At 48.8% G+C, this 22,711-nt stretch overlaps 1 protein-coding gene across 7 annotated transcripts in view; it reads left to right on the top strand.

Annotated features, from left to right (window-relative positions):
* The window catches only part of agap1 (ArfGAP with GTPase domain, ankyrin repeat and PH domain 1), a 100,348-nt gene that overhangs the window by 73,037 nt on the left and 4,600 nt on the right, over window positions 1–22,711 (top strand). For 4 of the 7 annotated variants that reach the window (XM_035523514.2, XM_027004626.3, XM_081710239.1 and 1 more), the window contains 4 exons: window positions 1,402–1,563; window positions 9,794–9,948; window positions 10,886–10,976; window positions 11,803–12,025. In XM_035523514.2, coding sequence (XP_035379407.1) covers window positions 1,402–1,563; window positions 9,794–9,948; window positions 10,886–10,976; window positions 11,803–12,025 — 631 coding nt within the window. Of the gene's footprint in view, window positions 1–1,401; window positions 1,564–9,793; window positions 9,949–10,885; window positions 10,977–11,802; window positions 12,026–15,475; window positions 17,320–17,901; window positions 20,917–22,711 lie in introns of those variants that run through there. The other 3 variants (XM_081710242.1, XM_081710241.1, XM_081710240.1) reach the window with 3 other exon arrangements.

Genomic DNA, 22,711 nt, shown 5'->3' with positions numbered 1-22,711 from the left:
TTTATCAAAGTAATGGGTACTAACAGGTTCACATCATCAATGACACATTCAAACACACACGCGCGCGCGCACACACTCATTCACTCACTCACACTCTCTCTCTCTCTCTCTCTCTCTCTCACTCACATACACACACACACACACACACACACACACACACACACTTACACATTGCACAGGCTGTATGTGTGTGCACATGTGCCTGTACCAATCTGATGGCACTGAAGTGTGTGTGCATGTGCATTTGCATGTGTGTGTGCGTATGTGTGTGCTTGCCGGTTGATTAGCAGTCGTGGCTGGTTTGTCGTCTGTCTGTGTTTAGCTGCCTTCAGTCCCCAGCTAACACGCACCGTGCCAACGTCTAATAACCATTACAGCCGTGAACAGCTTAAACAGGCTCCCAGGGGCCTTCACAGTGGACAGCTCTACACACACACACACACACACGCGTGCGTGCGCACACACCATGCAGCACTGTGGGTATCTCTCCATCATGGCGGTCCTCCTCTCACTAAACTCATATAGTCACTAACACCAATATGTCTGCACAATATAATCAAAATATTGTATTGCGATTCTATTTCTGCATCTGGGATTCATGGAGAGTCTGTCGGTGTACTTATATCATGTCCTAATGGGCGTGAAGACCCTTATAGTGACAGCGTTAAAGAATAGAGGAGCAACTGAGCGTGCTCAGGACTCCTACAGCCCACCAATCAGTGTTGGACGTCTCGCCATGACGCCACAGTCCCACGCCAGCTGATCTTATGATGGTTAACAAATGATAACCGGATTAACAATACAGGATTTCTTCATATTGTATGTAATGATATATGAGCATGACTGGTGTGTGTGGTGTGGTAGTCCGCAGTGGAGTGTGCATGTGTGTGTGTGTGTGTATGCAGTCCCCTCGTCATCTCTTTAATAAGTAAGCCTTAACCCTAATGATGTGGGTGACCTGTACCACACAGGATCTGATTTGTCACCCCTCGCCCGGGAGCCTTCTCTCCCTCTCTCTCTCCCTCTCTCCCTCCCCCTCTCTCCCTCCCCCTCTCGCTCACTCTCTTTCCTATCGGAATATTAAAACAATTAGCTGTACTGCACCATCGCCCAGTGCTGTAAGGTAAAGTGCCCATGGTGAGGCATGTCCCCCCTCAGTGTGAAATCACGGATGAGGCACTGTGACCTTGGTGATGACCAAGAGGTCAGAGTTCACGGACATGACGCATAAAGTCTCACTGTCTGTAGCGGGACAAAGCATTCAGTTCAGAGTGGACCTGCTGTATGACTAAAGTACCATACCAGTCCTGGGTCCAGTCATGGGGTTTCTCTCTCTCTTCTGCAGTTTCTTCTATGTTCGGTGCCTTTCTGTCTCATGGTCTGCATCTCTCTCTGCTGTAGATACTGGTCTGGGAGACTCGGTGTGTTCCAGTCCCAGTATTTCTAGTACCACCAGTCCTAAGATGGACCCCCCTCCCTCTCCGCATGCCAACCGCAAGAAGCACCGTAGAAAGAAGAGCACCAGCAACTTCAAAGCGGATGGCTTCTCTGGGACAGCAGAAGGTAACGCCTGTCTCCCTGTCTCCGCCTGTCTCCGCCTGTCTCCCTCCCCGGGACTGGTTCCACTCTTTAACCCTCCACACCCCTTGCTTGGACCAACCCCACAACCACACACGCTCCTCGTCTCAAGCCGTCACACAGCACGTGTCTCCAGTTTGGCCGTTCTGGACGTCTGTGTCCACCTGTTCCTTCTTTACCTGCCTGGTACAGGCGAATGTTTTGGACTTTACAACGTCTGTTTGCAGGAAGCAGCTGATAGTTTTGCAAGAGATTTATTAGACTTGAAGCCCACATTGATGAAAAATACACACACACACACACACACACACACACACACACACACACTGTCATATTCATCCACCCACTTCATCTACACCGATTACTCTAATGTTACAGCTCCCCCGTCCTTTCTCATGGGAGAGGCAGCCACACTGGACTAGCTACAAGAAGCGTATATTTATGTCCTAATCACGCATGGCCTGGTGATTATGTCCCGGTGGAGGGTGGGGTCCCTGTCCTCTCTCTGTCTTATTGCCACCCAGGGAGTTTGTCCCTGGCGCTGTCCCCCTTGGCCTGGACCCAGACGTTTGGAAAGTACTTCACAAAACATTTTATATCAGCATGTGCTGTATAAATGAATTTGAGAACACACACGCACACGCACATTCCAGATTGGGGCCGTGTGTCAGGTTCCGACAGATGTGTGTTGTCTGCTAGCATGTTCATTAATGACACTAGAATGAACTTGTGGAGCACGAGAAGGTTCTGCACAGACTGCGAACTGCTCCGCCAAGCCTTGTGAACGTGTGTGTGTGTGATGGTTTAGCATGCTATTGCTGTCGTTAGCATTTTAATGAATGACACCTTCACGTTCATTCTTACACATCCACTGTATTGAGTTTTCTTAGAATAACTTGAGTGTTATTGCTTGCACCATCAGCAGAGTATGTACTTCATAACCTGCTTGTCTCTGTGTGTGTGTGTGTGTGTGTGTGTGTGTAAGGGAGAGAGAGAGTGAGGGAGAGTAAGTTGGGATGATCGATGAGTGTGTGTCAGCCCAGAGTGTGTGTGATTAATTGGACTGGGCTGGTGTGGGTGGTCACCTTCTCCTGGGAGTGTAGGATTAGTGCTTGTTTAAATCGCTCCCAATCACCCTTATTGATCCGCTCCCAAAGGGGGCCAATCTGATGGCAGTGAAGTGTGTGTGTGTGTGTGTGTGTGTGTGTGTGTGTGTGTGTGTGTGTGCACGCGCGCGCACTCTCACGGTGTAGCAAATATGTCATCATAAAATTAAGTTACAATATCTAGTTTAGCAAAATATCTGATGGATCCACTGATATATTACACAATGTGGACTAATGTGGATTATCAGTGTTGTACTTTTTCTTATAGTTTTGCAGAAAACATTTTCTACATGTTGCATAGACATCTAACACGTGGACTAATTTTCTTGTGGAGTAGTTTATTTTATTTTTATGGCCGTGTACTGCTCGCTGCGTATGGTCCCCATCGGTACAGACCAGCTGTACTTTCACAAGGCTGTTGGGCAGGAAAACGTTCTCAATGGCGCCACCGTGTGGATGCAGAGGACTGGATTCACTGCAGAAGAAGGGCTGTTGTCCGATTGGCCAAGATCCATCAGAAAGCCCACCCACATAGTGCTCCTTTAGCTGGTGAACAAGACCTGTCAATTGTGTCCGTCGTCGTCGTCGTGCAGTTTGGTATTGATCAGTAATGAGTCCAGTGGCTGAGCACGGCGCTGTCCGCAAGGGGCAGAGCTGTCCGTGAGAGGCGGGCCCGTGTGTGGGAGGCGGAGTCTCTTCAGAGGTCATCTCCGCCCCTGGTGACGGGAGTTGGGTGCAGAGTGTTTCTCGAGTTCACACAGAAGTGCGGCGTGCCTGGAGTGTTGAAACACTGGCTCATCGTCGCAGTTAATAACCACAATCTTTTATTCACGTCAGTCAGTCACGTATTGTTAATAACCCTCACCTTGGAGGCGAGGGCTGTCGTGCTCTCTCTCCTGTGCAGCTCGATAGAAGGCCAAGAGTCCTGCGCTCTGCAGTGAGACAGATTCCTTTAATCAGAAGCACTCTGACTGTGTCTTATAGAAAAGAGAGATTTGGGTCTTTGATCGCTTCTGGTCTCAGACCACTGTGAGTAATGCAGATTTGTTCAATACCTCTTTATACCACCTCCCTCCCTCCTTCTCTCCCCCACTCCCTCCCTGTCTCTCTCTCTCTTCCCCCCCTGTCTCTCTCTCCATCACCCCCCCCCCCTCTATTTTCTGACTCATTTTAACACTCCTTTTTGTCCTCTTTCGCTGAAGATCTGCTTTGTCTTCTTTTTTGGTCTTTTTTCTGAGAAGGTTGAGTGTGGTCAGACGTTTCCCACTCTGCTGGCTGAGCTCCATTCATCTGCCAGGCACTTAAGTGAAATATTATAAATAATCCACAGTATTGAAATCTTTTATCAGCTGTGTCACTTTCATTATTCAATAAGCGATTAGTAACAGTGTCCCAATTTAGCCATTAAGCAGCGGTGTGTGTGGGGCAGGGGCCGGCTGTCACACCCACGGCACAGTGAAGGATCAGCCTGTCAGCGCATCGCTTATTCATCAGCTCTGATGGCCAGGTAGTGGCCTAAAACCACTTTATCTCTCACACACACACACACACACACACACACACACACACACACACACACACACATGCACGCACGTGCGGTCAGCCAGGTACTGCTCTCACGCTGCTTTACGCAGAACGCACGCACGTGCGGTCAGCCAGGTACTGCTCTCATGCTGCTTTATGCAGAACACACACACACACACAAACACACACACACACACACCTGTGCATCCATGTCCATTACTTTACCAATTCACTTCACCTCCGTAGCGTGTACGTACATTCCTTAGTAAGACTTCTGCCTCACTAAGAGCTGTATTTGAAATGGCAGGTCCAGTCAGAGTAGTGGACCCCTCCACGGTCAAGTTCTTCCCTATGCTGCTTCTCTAACGTCCATTCAATCGTCCTCACACTGCTTGGTCTCGGCGGCGTTTCTTTGATCGTCCGCCTCAGAGCGGCGGTTTGCAGGCCTCGCCCAGCTAGCCAAAGGAGGGCTCCTCCGATTTCAGCTCACCTGCGCAGCTCACCTGTCCAGCTCTTTTTCCAGACAAAGCCTCCTCACACACACTCGCCCGCGCGCCCTCCGTCCGCCCCGCGGCACGCACCCGCGCTGCCTGGCCTGTCACGGCCTGGGAATGACCACGGGGTGGGCGCTTTGAAACATTATCCAGACGGGACAGGGAGGATCTCAAAGCAGCCGGGCTGACGGTGGGAGAGAAGCTCGCGCAGACGGTCACGCCGCTTCGTTACCCCGGCAGGCAGGGGGTCGGCACAGCAAGAAAAGCCGCACGAGCGGCCGTCGAGGACCGTTTTAAACGCACTCATAATAGAGTAGTCGTTATCGGTTAACGCTCACTTCTGAAGGTAAGCCAGGCATGTAAATCTTCCCCCTAGCACCTCAGTCTCGCGCTAATATTCCTCCGAGTCTATTGCGTGGAAAATATCACCATGAAGGGGACGCGGGGTTCATTTGCACCACACGCCTCTGTTTATTTATTTATTTGCTCGACATGGGCCTGCGTGGAAGCAAGCGAGACAGTTTATATTTCTACGGCTACTCTTGTGCGACAAATGTCCCTGCTGTCCTCAGGGCGATGTGGGCGAGAGAGACAGAGAGAGGAGGAAATGGGGAAAAGAGAGAGAGCGAGGTAAAGTGGCACAGACACAGGCAGCAAAACGAGGTGTTATTTAAAGAGTGGGTGGAGCTGCTCAGGTGTACGGACCACTGCCCGGGACTGATGGGAAGGGCCATCCTGACTTCAGCACACCCTCCCCCCAGCTTCTGCATGGAAAACACACCTCAGTTCGGTATTCACCCAGTCAGGTTTTTGTGCCCTGTTGTGCCGCTGGGCAGGAGAACTGAAAAGCAAACGCTGCAGTCATATTGTGCGTTTATATAAAACCCATAACTTTCCTCACCATAGACCGTATATACAAATAGCGTATGAAAAGTGAGGCCACTATGTGTCTAATGCCCTCTAGCGGCTGTCTGCAGTACAGCTTTTAACCCCGCCCGTTCCCCTGGAACAGAACGGGTCAAATGACAAACTTATATTTTAAATTACACATCTAATATTTGGGGGGGGGGGGGGGGGTTGTATTGTATTAATTCTGTAAGATCTCCTCACGTTAATATGTTTTTCTTTACGTTTAACGGGATTTGTACAAGTTATTTGTGATACTTAAAAGGTTGTGGCGATGGGGTGATTAACAGCTAATACTGACGTCAGACATTAACATAGAGCCAGATGATTAGACATGAGCTGTATTAAACTTCACTTGACATTTTTGACCTCTCACTGTGTTACTAACGTTGATTTTGAGTTTGAAGTAAAGCAGTGCCTTGGGACCAAGTTCTTTTCAGTTTGCTAAGGTAGTTAGTTAGCCAGCGTTGGCTAATTAGCTTCCTTGCCAGCTCACTAGTTTGTCGAAATGTCACTGAAGCACTTGGCAACAAACCTTTACTTCAGGGTGAGTATTCATCATGTCACATTACATCAAATAATGTGAATTTTAGCATAGCCAAAATAAACATAATAGGCGATTATTAAATATATAATCTTGAAGAACTGAAAGTGGAAGGCTATTTAGCTAGCTTGACAACTTTAAGTGTGAGATATTTAGCTAGCGGTGAGTTGCAAAGATATGTTTATGTTGAAGAGATTAGGTCGATGTAAATGAAACATATATACTGATTACGGATGATCCTGGATCAGTTGATGTATCAGAACGTCATTATGTTAAGAGAGGGGGCAGGCACTAATGTGGGCGGGGTTAGTGTACAGTCTCTACTGCGCATGCTCTGTCTCCAATTTTCATCTACTGCACAAGCGCGCTCAAGACCACTCAAGGCACGGACCATTGTATATATAGTCTGTGATCCTCACGCAGTCGTGTGTGTGAACGTACACGTGCTGCGTATTTCTGTTGATGCTGTTTGACTCAGATTTGGTGCTGTGAAGTAAATAAGACATTTTAACATGGCTTGGGTCTGTGCATGGGTCTGTGTCCTATCAGAAGCCCCACCCATTCTCCTTTTGAACCCATCCCACTCCTCCATCCCTCACACCACTTTTATTTACTTGTTCAATATTAATACATATTTCTTTCTGGAATGCGTTCAACTCGTGTAATATTTTCCAGGTTATTAATGCTGTAAAAGGGTGCGAATAATATGAGAATTAATGACCTGTGTCACAAAGCAATACTGTGTGCTTTGACATTTCGCTCGGTTAATTTGTGTTTCCAGCCATCCAGTCCCCGTCCCACGTCCCCCCCCCCGACTCCCCACCCCAGCGTGGGCCACCTTCGCTTTCTTCAGCCCTTCCCCACCGCCCTGGCCCGGACCCTGCTCACCGCCTCCATGCAGGCACACCTGGGTGGGTGCGGGGGTAAAAGGTTGACTGTGTCAGAGATCACAAATTGCTGTGCTGCTCGAGTCTACCTGTCCTTGCTGTGCGTGTGTGTGTGTGTGTGTGTGTGTGTGTGTGTGTGTGCGCATTTCTGTGTGAGGTTGTGTGTGCATATGTGTGTGAGTGTTTGTGTGAGAGTGTGCGGGCATTTGTGTGTGTGTGTGTGTGTGTGTGTGTGTGTGTGCATGTGTGTGCCTGCCACTGTTAGCCCACTCCTCTTTTTTCTGTCACACATAAATATATCTGTACTTCTTTCTTTTTCTCTCTCTTGCGCGCGCGCGCGCACACACACACACACACACACACACACTCTAATATAACTACTAATAAAGTCTATAACTACTAATAAAGTCGGTTGCATTTGTGCTTAAATGGCAACTCTGGTAAACGCAGAGATGTAATGGCTGTATGAACCTGTGCTGTTCCCTGCGGTGCCTGTGAGTGACAGACTGTCACCTCATTTCCCGGGGAACTGGAGGGGAGGGGAGGAGCCTAATGCCCTTTCATTGTGCTGGGGGGGTGGCTTTAAATTATGCCTCTGTATCTCAGCTTTCTGGGTTGTTGGTTTCCATAATTGTCACATTCCCACCCTCTCGTCGAATAAGCAGCCTAGTTTAATTAGGACGGGAACATTGTGGCTGACCCCGGAGCCCCAGAGGCTGCCATGCCTTTGAAGAGCCCAATCAGGGACGTGACGCTCCAGCGATCGCAAACGTCAGGAAGTACTCCAAGCACAGCTGACACTCTATCCTCCTCAGAGTCCCGAAGAAACTGGGGTCGCGGGTGTCTGAAGGGATACTGCAACCAAATACGTGTGGAGCAAGTGAGAGCAACGTTTTAGTTTGCATGATGCGATCACGTTACCATTGGCGTAAAGGTACTGCTAAAGGGGTAATTTGGTTAAAATGGGCGAAGATTAGCAGGTGGGTAATTGGGGCTTTGATCCGGAGCAGGACACAGATCAAAGTCTGTCAGGACTCTGCATTTTAGCGGCAGAGCCGCTGTGGTGCTGAAGGAGCACAAACTTACTGCTGTTAATTAAGTCAAACTTCAGATCAGTTTGTGGGGTTCCCACTTAAGAATGAGTATCTGCGTCGAGACACTGGTGTTTCATATGCAGCGTTATGAAGAGGCTTTTATCAGGACACTCGCGGTCCTGCCCACGGCCGGTCCTGCAGGCTTCAAACGGGCCAGCCCGGAGCGATTGATGTCGGCCTGGCACAGCGCACAGCCCTCGTCTTGGCCTGGATTCTGTGTTTTGAACACGAGGCTCTTTTCCAGCAGGCAGGGAAGCTAAGCGGGGACCCTCTGTCAGACTTCTGTGATGAGGTCCCAATTAGCGGAATGGTCGGACGAGGGGGAGGAAGCGTCTCGTCCGGCAGGTTTTCCTGCCGATTGAACTCTCCTCTCGCCGTCATCTGGGAGCGGAGCATGTGGAGAACAGAAGGCTCGAACACTGTCTGAAGCCGTTACCTGTGGGTGGGGTGTCAGGCGCAGACACCGCCAATGCTGGGATATCGTTAGCGGGTCATTTTGAAACGGATCGTGTGATATGCTGCTGGAACGTGATCTTTAAGGGATTACGTGAGTGCCGTGTTCAGACGAGGGTTTGACCTTGGAGGTCGTGCTGAGATGGACTGCTCGTGGTCATATCAGAGTTGACGAGACCTCTGGGTCTTTGTTGCTGTTTTCCAGATGCTTTAACCTGTATGTGCTTTTCCACAGGGAAATCGCTGGTGTGTGTTGTGTGTGTGGGTGTGTGGGTGTGAGTATGGGGATATTGCTAACCTGATTGCCTCATCATTATGTAATTGCCCCCTCCAGAGTAAATTATAAACAGAGTGCATGAAGTGTGTGATCTCCTGCGCCCTGGAGATTATGTTTCCGGGGGGTTCCCTTTGAACGTGACACACAGCAAGGTCTCATCAATGCGAATTCCTTCCCCTTCGCCATCTGCATGCCGCTGCCAGCTATGTTCCTCCTGCACACGGAGTCAATGCCCTATTGTTCCTAACGCTTTCCAAATGTGACCCCCTGCTCTACTAAGTAAGCTCTCTGTGGCTCTCTGAGCGCACAAGACCTGTCGGACCTTTTTAAAGTCTGCTAACCCCCACCAAACCCCACCCACATTTTTCCTGTCTCATTGACTTGTGATTGGCCCAATTAACCTAAACAGGGCCTGGGTTAGTGGGTCCATATGTCACCCTGCTTAGGGAGCCATTTGCTAGCGGCTGATTCGGGAAGTTTGGGGGTTGTGTGTAATTAGCAGGATGTTCTGATCAGAGCCCCCAGGGCAGTCCTGAAGGTCAGGAAGTCTTGTGGTATGTGCCCTGGCCAACAGGTGCACAGCAGAGACATAGCCCCACCTTCTGCCCTGGGGGAGTGGCCTCTTCGGTGCTTTAAGAGTGGACGCTGTGTGTGGTAAAGTGGGGGAGGTTTTGGGCATGCTCGCTAGCTTTGTCCAGCCAGGTGGCATGGAGATTAAATCTAAGGCACTTACAAAACCATGTCTGTGCAGTGTGAGTGTACGTCACAGGACGGCGACACACATACAGGTAAGATAGAAAATAAATGCAGCCTGATTTGACCTTCTGAAGAAGGACCGCGCCATCAAAGTGTCCCGAAACTGTCAGAAAGTCCCGTCACCGAATAGGACAGAGGTGTGCGTATGTTGACTCTAAGCTCCTGTCCTTCCAGAGCAAGAGGAAAACTTTGAGTTCATCATCGTGTCGCTCACGGGCCAGACGTGGCACTTCGAGGCAACATCGTACGAGGAGCGAGACTCCTGGGTCCAGGCCATCGAGAGCCAGATCCTGGCCAGCCTGCAATCGTGTGAGAGCAGCAAACAGAAGGTAAGCCACACCTACTGGGTAAGCAATACATCTACAATTCGGCAGACGCTTTTATCCAGAGCACCATGCATGTTTATCACGTGTGCTCCCTGGGAATCGAACCCGTGACCTTGGCATTACTGGCACCTTGCTCTGCCTGCTCTAGAAGGTGAGCTTACACAAGTGTGTTCTTCATTACAGTAATTGGTGTCATTCATGAAATGGCTATGCCAGTGATAAAACTGCCCGATTTTGTCATTATTAGCAGATCCGTGCAGGGTGATTAAATCCCAATCAGATGGAGCGATAAGCGTTGCCATGGGAACATGCGATTTTTCTGTTTAAGAAGAGCTGTAATATCCTTGACTGACTGGTATTGTGTGTAAAGCAGTGTGCCATCATTCAAACGGTCTGGGCAGAAGGTTTTTTCTTGGTTTGGGTGTAAATCTCTGACCTTACCACACTGAGACTCTGATTACGTGTAAATATTACATCTATTCTTTATGGCCGAATGTATAGTCTTTGCTCCTTAGTGAGTTCAGGTGTCTTAGCAGTCCCTGCTGATAAAGTCAATCACGTCGTAGTCTCTACAGACGAACACTGGCAGTAGAGTGAAGACTTGAAACATGGCATTGTCAAAGGATGCCACCTCAGATTATCTGCGCTGGTCAGCCATAAGTGCTGTTACCTTGAAACTGAAGAGCATAGGATCCACACCAACGCAGCCACTAAGCAGTAGACCACACGGACTCTCAGAGCAGGGCCAGCACCTACTGAAGTGTGTGACATAAACACGGCCTGTGCTCTGTACAGCGCTCACTACAGAGATCCAGACTGCCTCTACACGTGACATCCTTCATGAAATGAAGGGTGTGTTTCTGCGGCGAGGCATGCTCACCTGTGTGTGTGTGTGTGTGTGTGTGTGTGTGTGTGTGTGTGTGTGTGTGTGTCCCCACAGTCGCGTCTGACCAGCCAGTCGGAGGCTATTGCGCTACAGTCAGTAAGGAGTGTGCGGGGGAACTCTCGCTGTGTGGACTGTGAGGCTCAGAGTGAGTGGGCTGCTTACTGCCTCCGCCGCGTTACGGGAACGTAGGAAACAATGTGCAGAAGACACGCTTCATTCCCACTTCATCTACCGCTTCTCTCTCTCTCTCTCTCTCTCCCTCCCTCCCTCTCTCTCTCTCTCTCTCTCTCTCTCTCTCCCTCCTCTCTCTCTCTCTCTCTCTCCCTCCCTCCCTCCTCTCTCTCTCTCTCTCTCTCTCTCTCTCTCTCTCTCTCTTACACACACAATGTTTGTATAGCTGTGTAGAGCTAAACATGCTGGAGGAAACATGGGTTTAGTTTCATGGTGATGAAGATGATGATTGTAATAGTCATATGTAACAAAATAAAAATAAATGTGTGACTTTAAAACTCTTCCTCCTCCTCCTCCTCCTCCTCCCCCCTCCATCTCCCGGTCTCCCTCCTCTCCCCTCCGTCTCCTGGTCTCTCTCTTCCTCCTCTCCCCTCCGTCTCCCGGTCTCTCTCTTCCTCCTCCGTCTCCCGGTCTCTGTCTTCCTCCTCCGTCTCCCCCCTCCGTCTCCCGGTCTCTCTCTTCCTCCTCCCCCCTCCGTCTCCCGGTCTCTCTCTTCCTCCTCCCCCCTCCGTCTCCCGGTCTCTCTCTTCCTCCCCCCCCCTCCGTCTCCCGGTCTCTCTCTTCCTCCTCCCCCCTCCGTCTCCTGGTCTCTCTCTTCTTCCTCCTCCCCCGTCCATCTCCCGGTCTCTCTCTTCTTCCTCCTCCCCCGTCCGTCTCCCGGTCTCTCTCTTCCTCCTTCCCCCGTCCATCTCCCGGTCTCCCTCCTCCCCCCTCCGTCTCCCGGTCTCTCTCCCGCGTAGACCCTGACTGGGCCAGTCTGAACCTGGGTGCTCTGATCTGTATTGAGTGTTCGGGGATCCACCGGAACCTGGGCACCCACCTGTCCCGGGTGCGCTCCCTCGACCTGGATGAGTGGCCCCTCGAGCTCATCAAGGTCATGACCTCCATTGGCAACGAGCTGGCCAACAGCGTGTGGGAGGCTAACGCCCAGGGCCGCCTCAAACCCACCCCCGATGCCACCAGGTGAGAGCGCTTCACCACGGAGACGGTGGGTGGGTGGATGGGTGTGGGTGTGGTTGGTTGGGTGTGTAAGCCCGCCCCCGACGCTACCAGGTGTGAATGTGACATGCTTTCACTGCTGCAAGCAGGACTCCATGCCAGAACTAGACCAGTAACCCCTAAAACCAGTAAGCCAAGTAACCCATAAAAGTAGCCATGCTGCAGCCTGGTGTCTCGTCTCCTCACCTCTGAGTGGGTCTCTGCTGTAGCAGTGGGGCCCCACACACTGTCCCAGATGGCTCCTCATCACATCCTGTATCTGTTGTTAAACTAACAGAGTTGTGTGTGTTGGACTAGTGAAAATATCACAGTTGCTTGTCTAATTTCACTCTGTCCATGTACGGCTGCGGCCGAGGGGATACCTGCCCCCCTCCCCTCTCCTCCCCTCCTCCCCTCCTCCCCCCACCGTGTAATTATCAGCAGAGAGGGTCCGGCCTCACCAGCCATCATAACAAATTAGAGCTGACTGTCGGCCACTGGAATATCGACACCCCCCCACCGCCACCACTATTCTACGCCAACCTCATTACTCACCCAAAGCGCCTTTTAATTACCCCCCCCCCCCCCCCCCCCCCACACACACACACACACGCTCGCGCGCGCGCACAAAATCTTTCTGTATGGATTGGTCAGTTTTTGGCAGGCTGCCGTCGATAGTGCTAACGCGTTTATTGTTCCTCGTGCGGCTGGTCGTTTGTGTACAGCGTGGCAAGTGCGAGGGGGAGATTACAGACGGGGTCGATACTATCTCAATTAACCCCAGCCATGGGGGCCCGCGCCCTGGCCATCACTCGCCGGCCATCAATATCAGATACTGCCACTTCCTAACCAGCTAGCATGCAGTGCCACACTGGTCCTGTATAACACTGAACAGTTTAACATGCTTCAGAATAACAGCAGTACGCTCTAGTACAGCAGTTCAGCTTCACTATAACTGTGTTTGTGTGTGTGTGTGCGTGCATATATAATGTATATGTATACAGTGCATGCGTCAGTATGTTATAATGCTGTATTATAACAGTGATGTACTCCAGTATAACAGTGTTATGATTCAGTATAAACTCTCTATGCTCTGGTATAATAGTGATATGATTCAGTATAATAGTGTTATGATTCAGTGCAACAGTGTTATGATCTGATATAAACACTCTATGCTCCAGTATAATAGTGTTATGATTCAGTATATACACTCTATGTTCCAGTATAATAGTGTTATGATTCAGTATATACACTCTATGCTCCAGTATAATAGTGTTATGGTTCAGTATAAACTCTCTATGCTCCAGTATAATAGTGTTATGATTCAGTATATACACTCTATGTTCCAGTATAAAAGTGTTCTAATTCAGTATAGCAGTGTTATGATTCAGTATAAGCACTCTATGCTCCAGTATAATAGTGTTATGATTCAGTATAACAGTGTTATAATTTGTTAAAAACACCCTATGCTCCAGTATAATAGTGTTAGGATTCAGTATAATAGTGTTATGATTTAGTATAATAGTGTTATGATTCAGTATATACACTCTATTCTCCAGTATAGTAGCGTTATGATTCAGTATAATAGTGTTATGATTCAGTGCAACAGTGTTATGATCTGGTATAAGCACTCTATGCTCCAGTATAATAGTGTTATGATTCAGTATATACACTCTATGTTCCAGTATAATAGTGCTATGGTTTAGTATATACGCTCTATGCTCCAGTATAATAGTGCTATGGTTCAGTATAAACTCGCTATGCTCCGGTATAATAGTGTTATGATTCAGTATAATAGTGTTATGATTCAGTGCAACAGTGTTATGATCTGGTATAAACACTCTATACTCCAGTATAATAGTGTTATGATTCAGTATATACACTCTATGTTCCAGTATAATAGTGTTATAATTCAGTATAGCAGTGTTATGATTCAGTATAAGCACTCTATGCTCCAGTATAATAGTGTTATGATTCAGTATAACAGTGTTATGATTTGTTAAAAACACCCTATGCTCCAGTATAATAGTGTTATGATTCAGTATAGCAGTGATGATTCAGTATATACACTCTATTCTCCAGTATAATAGTGTTATGATTCAGTATAACAGTGTTATGATTTGTTAAAAACACTCTATGCTCCAGTATAATAGTGTTATGATTCAGTATAGCAGTGATGATTCAGTATATACACTCTATTCTCCAGTATAATAGTGTTATGATTCATTACAGTAGTGTTATGATTCAGTATATACACTATTCTCCAGTATAGTAGTGTTATGATTCAGTTTAAGTGTTATTTTTCAGTATAAACACTCTATGCTCCAGTATAATAGTGCTATGGTTCAGTATAAACTCTTTATGCTCCGGTACGCTCTAGTACAGCAGTTCAGCTTCACTATAACTGTGTTTGTGTGTGTGTGTGCGTGCATATATAATGTATATGTATACAGTGCATGCGTCAGTATGTTATAATGCTGTATTATAACAGTGATGTACTCCAGTATAACAGTGTTATGATTCAGTATAAACTCTCTTTGCTCTGGTATAATAGTGATATGATTCAGTATAATAGTGTTATGATTCAGTATAATAGTGTTATGATCTGGTATAAGCACTCTATGCTCCAGTATAATAGTGTTATGATTCAGTATATACACTCTATGTTCCAGTATAATAGTGTTATGATTCAGTATATACACTCTATGCTCCAGTATAATAGTGCTATGGTTCAGTATAAACTCTTTATGCTCCGGTATAATAGTGTTATGATTCAGTGCAATAGTGTTATGATCTGGTATAAACACTCTATGCTCCAGTATAATAGTGTTATGATTCAGTATAACACTGATGAGTACAAATAGACTCTCCCTAAACAAGCACGTTTACAGAGGTGAGTGAGTGTGTGTCTGTCTGAGCTTGAGCGTGTGAGAGAGTGAGAACGTGAGCATGTGTGTATGAAAGTTGCATGCGTGTGTGAGAGTTTCACATCTCTGTCGTGTGTCATTTGTCTTTTCAGCTGTATTGAAACATGGCTGACTGGAACTGAATAACATAGTGACTGAAACCGTAACACTATTTATAGACTGGGTTTAATTCCTACGAAGTAAAATTTGAAAATTGTAATAAATGTTGTGTTTTGGAAAATGTTTTATTAAATTATTAGCTTAATTGCAGGTCCTGTTTTCTTTAGATTTTCCCTGTAATGTGGCTTTTTCCAATAGCAAATTATTTTATAATAATTTTAGTTTTTCTTTTCAACTGGATTTATTCTGCAAGATGCAAAATCATAGGTCATGCATGGCGTTTAAACACTCAGTCTGCAAACATTTCTGTGTCACTGCTGGTGGTGGTGTCAGTGTATGAGAAGCAGTCCTGGGTGTGGGTGTGGCTGTAAAGTCCAAGCAAGCATGTCTGTGTGCCTCTGCTGTTCAGGATTGGTGGCTGATGAATGAAAATCCTCCCTCGTGGTCTCTCAAGTGAGTAATAGAGCCCGAAATTTCATTTTGCAAGCGACTGATTTAATGATCCAAAGGGTAATTAATGGGCTGATTATCTTAATGTTAAATATGGCCAGCAGCAATTAGACTGACCTCCGCCTGTCAAGGTCTGGGCTGCTCCAGCCTTTCAATTAGGGACGGAGCAGGCTCGTTCCCCCTACACCTCCGCCGCCTAGCCAGGCATCATCCCTCCTTCCAGTCGCCCTCGCACCCCAGGCCAGGCGATTGCGTTCGGGAGACGCGGTGACACGCATCAGCTGCCTTCATGGAGCTCATGACAGAAAGGACATGCCATACATCTTCACGACAGGACTTGCCTTGTGTGTGTCTCTCTGTCTCTCTCTCTCTCTGTCTGTCTCTCTCCTCTGCTCCCTGCACACTGTCTGTGTGGAACTGTGTTGGTTTTATTGATTTAAACAGGACTACAATGAGTGGATGTGAAAGTGGCTTTAACTCTCCTGGCCGCTGCGCTCTTGTGGATCTGGGCCTGTGTTGACATCAGTGGGTGAGAGTTCCAGTCTGAGTGCGGATCAGTCAGGCTCCCAGGCCTGTTAACCCACCAGGACTCATTAACTCCTTAATGCCCCTGATTTAACAGCACCTCTCTGTGTACCAGACCAGACTGTGGGTGGCTCTCCCCACCCTGTGCTGTGGGGTTAAGTGCGGTGCACACACACACACACACACACACACACACACACACATACAGCATACACACACACACACACACACACACACAGCATACACACTACCATATAGCACACACACGTTGTTTGCTTTAGGTCTTCCCCTGTGGTGTCAGCCAGACCTTGTCTGGCTCTTATTGTTTTAATTAGCAAGATGTTGTCATGGACACCAGAGCACCCAACTCTGTGTGTACACACACACACACACACACACACACACACATTGCCTAGCTGTAGCGGAGCAGGCAGTGTAGTATTGACAGCTCTGCTAATTGCGTTTTGTGGTGAGTTATTGGTCCAGGGGGGAACTCTCTGAAAACTGGTGCTTCCGAACCATGATGCCACCATCTCCCACTCACTGGTGATGCCCCCCTTTTCACTCACTGGCGATGCCACCTTCTGCCATTCACTGGCGATGCCACCTTCTCCCACTCACTGGTGATGTCACCCTCTCCCACTCACTGGCGATGCCACCTTCTCCCACTCACTGGCGATGGCACCCTCTCCCACTCACTGGTGATGCCCCCCTTTTCACTCACTGGTGATGCCCCCCTTTTCACTCACTGGCGATGCCACCCTCTCCCACTCACTGGCGATGGCACCCTCTCCCACTCACTGGCGATGCCACCCTCTCCCACTCACTGGCGATGGCACCCTCTTCCACTCACTGGCGATGCCACCCTCTCCCACTCACTGGCGATGCCACCCTCTCCCACTCACTGGCGATGCCGCCTTCTCCCACTCACTGGCGATGCCACCATCTCCCACTCACTGGCGATGCCGCCTTCTCCCACTAACTGGCGATGCCGCCTTTTCCCACTCACTGGCGATGCCACCCTCTCCCACTCACTGGCGATGCCGCCTTCTCCCACTCACTGGCGATGCCGCCTTCTCCCACTCACTGGCGATGCCACCCTCTCCCACTCACTGGCGATGCCACCTTCTCCCACTCACTGGTGATTTGCTAAGTATTTATGTTGTAGGTAGGTATGGAAAAGATCAGGTGAATACCCAGTAAACCCACTGTGTGTGTGTGTGTGTGTGTGTGTGAGAGAGAGAGAGAGAGAGAGAGAGAGAGAGAGCGTGATTAGTGTCATGGTGCAGTGAGGTGCACATCCTACGGAGACAGCTGAGATATTGGTACACACACTCACACACACACACACACACACACACACACACACACACACACACACACACACACACACCCAGTGACTCTCTTAACTGCATGTCTCATCTTGACCAATGCCCAAGCTGTAATAATTCAGCAGTAAGCGTGTGAAATGAGCGTCTTTATGGCCAGAGATCAGTCTCAGAAAGGGCAGCGCTAACAGATTTCAAATTAGACCCGCAGCTTATCATGGTGTGGGGTGCAGGTGCGCCTCCCCAAAGCCATGCTGCGATTGGGCCCTGGGGACTGGGGCAAAGGAGGGGGGAGAGGTCCTCCCAATTACTCCCCGAGCTCAGGGGACCCACCAGGCCTCGCCTGGACCTCCTGAGAGGTGGAGCCTTCTTGGACTGCTGGCCTGCAATTCTGTTTCAGGACTTCAGTAGCCAGACTTCCATGGCAGTCTCTGGAGAAAGATATGCTTCGTTCTGTCTTGCTTCATCCATGTCTCTCCTTCCTCATGTCTCCTGCTGCTCTACACAACATTCTTCCGTCTGAGCCCACCAGGAGGTGCTGAAGTCCGGTCCTTTCGTCTCCATGACACCAGCGTCCACGCCTCACTCTGTGTATCATCTGTTGAGACAAAGGAACTCCTGATATGGTATCAGACCAGGCCGCTGTCGCAGATCTGCTACTTGTGCCAGAATCCCTACCAGGTTAACACGTCTCCGAGTTCTGACCTGGAGACTCTCGAGTGTGTTAATATGCACAAAAGACTCGGCAACTCTGATTTAACGTTATTTCATCTCTTATCCACACCCCCTCCCCCCAACAATAAACCAGTGTGTTGGCCTTCTGTCTCTGTGTCTTATACAACAGGTCTTTGTCTGTTTTTAGCAAGTGTTTTTTAGCCTTGAAGCTCCGTTGTGCTGCTGAGTGAAGTGACTGTGACTGCAGGTTCATCTTCCCTGTTATGAGAGATTTTGGACAGGTTTTTTTTTGCGAGTGTATTGTGTGATAACAGTGGTAGTCTCAGTGGTTATAAGCGGTCTCTACCACCTAGTGGTGCGAACCCTCTGTCGCTCCAATAGCGTCACACTCTTATGCGCTCTCTGTCTTTCATTTGCACTTTCCCTCTTTCCATCTTTTTCTTCCCCTCTTTTTCTCTCACTCTCCCTCTGTGTATCTGTCTTCCTCTCTTTCTTTGTGTCTTTCTGTTTCTTTCTTCCCTCACACTCTTCATCTTCCTCATTCTTTCTCTCTCTTAACTCTTGTTCTGTGTCTGCGTGTTGTCTGAAGCAGTCTGATCCAGTAGATGGAAAGGGAACCTTATATCGTGGGCCATTGGCTCCAGAGGGACCGATTTGAGCGAGACGTGGGCCACAGCTCACTCAGACTGAATCAGCCGTAATAAAAGGCAGCGAGTTTAATTATCTGTGTCTATCCAAGGACAGCTAACGACTAGGCTGGAAAGTGTCATTGATTTCAGGCCCCTCTGATCTTTTTTTTTTTTTTTCCCTTCTTGCAAAAAAGAGAGAAAGAAGGAAAGAGCAGGATTTTCTTCACTCCAGGAAGGAAATTGTTCCTCTGTGGTTTTTCCCGTCTGATAAATGCTCTCTGCTCTCTTTCCTTGCGTCATGGCCATGATCGCTGCCTTTCCCAACCCTCTGAGAGCTAGTCAAGCTTGAGAAGGTAGATCTGCACTAGTAGTGGCCCGGTCCGGATCACGCCGGTCTGTCAGGGCATCATTCTGTTGAGATCCTCTGCTGTGGCTGTCAATAACAGTTACCCATTGTGTTTAAATAGATTTTAATAATTTTCCCTATCATGATGAATGAATGAGTGTGTGTTTGCGTGCCCTTGTGTGTGTGTGTGTGTGTGTGTGTGTGTGTGTGTGTGTGTGTGTGTGTTTGGGACACGTGTGTGCAGGTGAGCGCTTGCCACTGTCGGCTTGACAGATTTGGCCTGTCAGAGTTCATTACCTGCGAGTCAGTGGGGCTCTAATGAGCTGAATTAGTGGTATAATTAGCCTAAAAGGAAAGAGCTGTGGTGTTGAGCTGGAGCAGACTACTGGCCCCGGCCACGCTGGGATTAATGACGTACCCCCCCCTCTTCCCCCCCCTCCCCACCACCACCACTGCCCATCCATCTCACACCCTTCAACCTGCCCCTCGCCTGCTCACTGGCCGCACGCGCGCTGTTGGGCCAGCGTGCCTGCATGGGAACATGGAGAATAAAGAAGGAACGGAAAACTGTTAGTGTTGATAGGATTAGTGTGTAGTCGTGATGGGTGGCGGTAGTTGTACATGGTGAGTGGTGGTGTTAGGTTGTGAGGGTTTTGTGTGCAGTGGAGGTTTGTATCAGCTCACAGTCTGAGTGTTCACCGCCGCTCCTGTTAGGGTGTCATGGTCCTGTTGGGGTGTCAATGTCCTGACCTGAACTGTCTCTGGGATCTCACGGCTCATCTGATCCCCTCTCCTTGTGTGTTTGTGAGGGGGTTGGGTATCAGTGAGTGTTTTGACAGTGGAGGTGGTGTGTGTGTGTGTGTGTGTGTGTGTGTGTGTGTGTGTGTTATGGGCTGCAGCTGGGGGGCTGTCCAGTTACGCGAGAGCGCTCTCATGGACGCCTGTTAGAGTTGGGTAAACAGCCGCTGGCTTTGAGTTGGACAGGAAACGCCGGCCAGTGTGTAAACACAAGCTCACAAAGGACTCAGCCAGGGAGAACTCAGTGTGTGTGCGTGCGCACGCACACACACACACACACACACACACACACACACACACACACACACGGCACACAACACACACAGCACACAGAGGAAACACTGGGTGAGATTGACATCCCCCCCCCCCCACATTCCGCCCCTCTGTATCCAACGGCGATTAGGTAGTCATCTTCTGTTCTGCTAACAACTACGTATCATGGCCTAATTGAGATGTCACTCAAATATGCTGGACTCTTCCCAGACCTCCATAGCTCCGCCCCCTTCTCATAAACGAACTGCTGGACATCACTGGTTACGCTGTCTGTGGTGTTTTATTGTAATGAGGTGCCTAACCATTATAAACTGTGTGTGTGTGTGTGTGTGTGTGTGTGTGTGTGTGTGTGTGTGTGTGTGTGTGTGTGCGCGCGCGCGTCTGTGTTTAATGATGCAGGACTGTAATCATTGGATAGATGATCTGATACTTTGCACAGCTAGGACAGGTATATGCGATTGCATTAAGGGTGTGTGTGTGTGTGTGTGTGTGTGTGTGTGTGTGTGTGTGTGCGCGTGCGTACACGTGCATGCATCGGGGGGAGTGCATGCGTACATATGTGTGTTTAAACGATGGTACGTTCACATGCAGAGCTCATTATGGGATATATTATTGATATTAATGCTATCATGATAAATTACATTTCAAAGTGCTTTTCTCATGGCACTGCATGTGTTGTCAGCACTGACTGGCTCTTGTCTTTTATATAAAAAAACTGTCAATAAACGAAGAGGTGCTGCAGAGTCAAATGAAAACTGCGTAGTAACAAGGAGCTGATTGGATGTTGTCCCATTATCACATTATTTATGTTTTTACCAGTTTTTTTTTTTTTTTTTTTTTTTTTTTTTGTCCTTCCTTTGTGTGGTAAAGATGTTTTCATGTACTGTCACCCACCCCTAATGCACACTGATCATGTGAGAAAATCAGAGTAGCTTATTAGTCCAATTAGTACACCCCTTATGGGAGTGTGTGTGTGTGTGTGTGTGTGTGTGTGTGTGTGTGTGCATTGCGTGCGTGCCTGTGTATATGTGTACGTGCATGCCGTTTGTGTGGGCTCTCAGTGTTTACTCCGTACTCTGTATAATTAGCCCCACATGTCGCTAACACGGCCAGTTTGGCCCCTCACTCACTTGCTCAGCTGAAGTGGGGTGTGTGTGTGTGTGTGTGTGTGTGTGTGTGTGTGTGTGTAAGGCTTTGATTTATAAAAAATAGATAAACCGTGTTCCTGGGGAGTTTGTAGCAGGGATTGTGTGTGCACGTGCATGTTAGAGAGTTTGATTCAGACACAGCTTAAATAACTAACGTATTTACACTTTTCACTGTCTAGTTGGAGAAGTTTGGTAATGTGATCCAAATAGTATACTCACAGCCCTAGAAGTGGTGTTTTCATTTCACACTGGTTTTATTTAATTTGTACACTGGATTTATTTCATTTTCACACTGGTTTTATTTCATTTGTATACTGGTTTTATTTCATTTTCACACTGGTTTTATTTTATCTGTGTGTGTGTTTTTTAGCCACTCTTAAATGTACCAAGGGCATTTTTCCTTCATGCCGTTTGAGTGTACTGTCCTGGTTGATTGGCGCGTCGCTGGCTCCGCCCATGGTAACGCCCATGGCAACGCCACCCCTCGGGGAAGGCATGCGTTTCGGTGGCCACTCGAGTGCTTGGCGCTTCCTCTGGCTGCAGAGAGGCGGTGGGGGGGTGGGGGAGCCCCGCCGAGCCCCTTCCTCTCCCACTGCCCCTCCCCTCCCACCATGACCGAGCCCCTTCCTCTCCCACTGCCCCTCCCCTCCCGGGTTCCCACCATGCTTTGTGCAGGCTCTGTGGCCCGTGGCTGTGCTGCTCATCCTGAGCTGACCAGCGTGTACCCGGAACATTCTGCGCTGCTAGCCCCGCCCCCCTGCGTTTGCAATTCCCACAGCTGCTGCTGAGGTAGTGTCTCCCTGTCTACTCCCTGCTGTGCCAGTCCTGGTCCCAGTCCTGGTCCCAGTCCTGGTCCCAGTCCTGGTCCCAGTCCTGGTCCCAGTCCCAGGCACTCTCCCGGTCCTCTGGTGCCTCCTCATATGTCCAGGATATTGGTCATTTCCCACTTTTCAGAACAGCTTATGTTCTGAACTCAACTTGACTGTAATGACACATTTGATGTCATTTATCTATTAATCTTTCTATCTCTCCATCCATCTCTCCATCTATCTGCCAGCGGGACATACCATGGTGTTGTGTGAACGTTTGTGCTCTGGGGATTTGGGTCCCTCAGCAGAGCGGCTCTGCTTTGATTAAGAAGGATGTCACTCAGTCATGGGTCCTCTGAGTTACTGATCACCTATATGCACCCTCCCCTTTCTCTGATGGCACGTCATCTCCACCACTCTCCTGCTCATAGCGCCCACGGATGGGCTGTTGAAGTTAACCCTCAGACGCGAGACCCCCAACTGAAGGACGAGACCACAGCACACTCACTCAATGGGAGAGGCCTCATTGGGAGCAGCACCGCTGGAATCGGAGTGTAATGAGTTGTTTTTTCCCAGGTGCCCCAGGACACCTGTACTGGAAAGGGCAGTGGTGCAGTGAGGTTTCAGTCTTCTCAGCCTGGTGTTAAACTGCATCTGGGACTCA

This window comes from Electrophorus electricus, chromosome 3 (assembly GCF_041902795.1).
Source record: "Electrophorus electricus isolate QZ-2024a chromosome 3, ASM4190279v1, whole genome shotgun sequence".
Classification (NCBI taxonomy): Eukaryota; Metazoa; Chordata; class Actinopteri; order Gymnotiformes; family Gymnotidae; genus Electrophorus; species Electrophorus electricus.
Note: the sequence above shows the minus strand (reverse complement) of the source record. Positions and strands in the feature narration are given on the sequence as shown.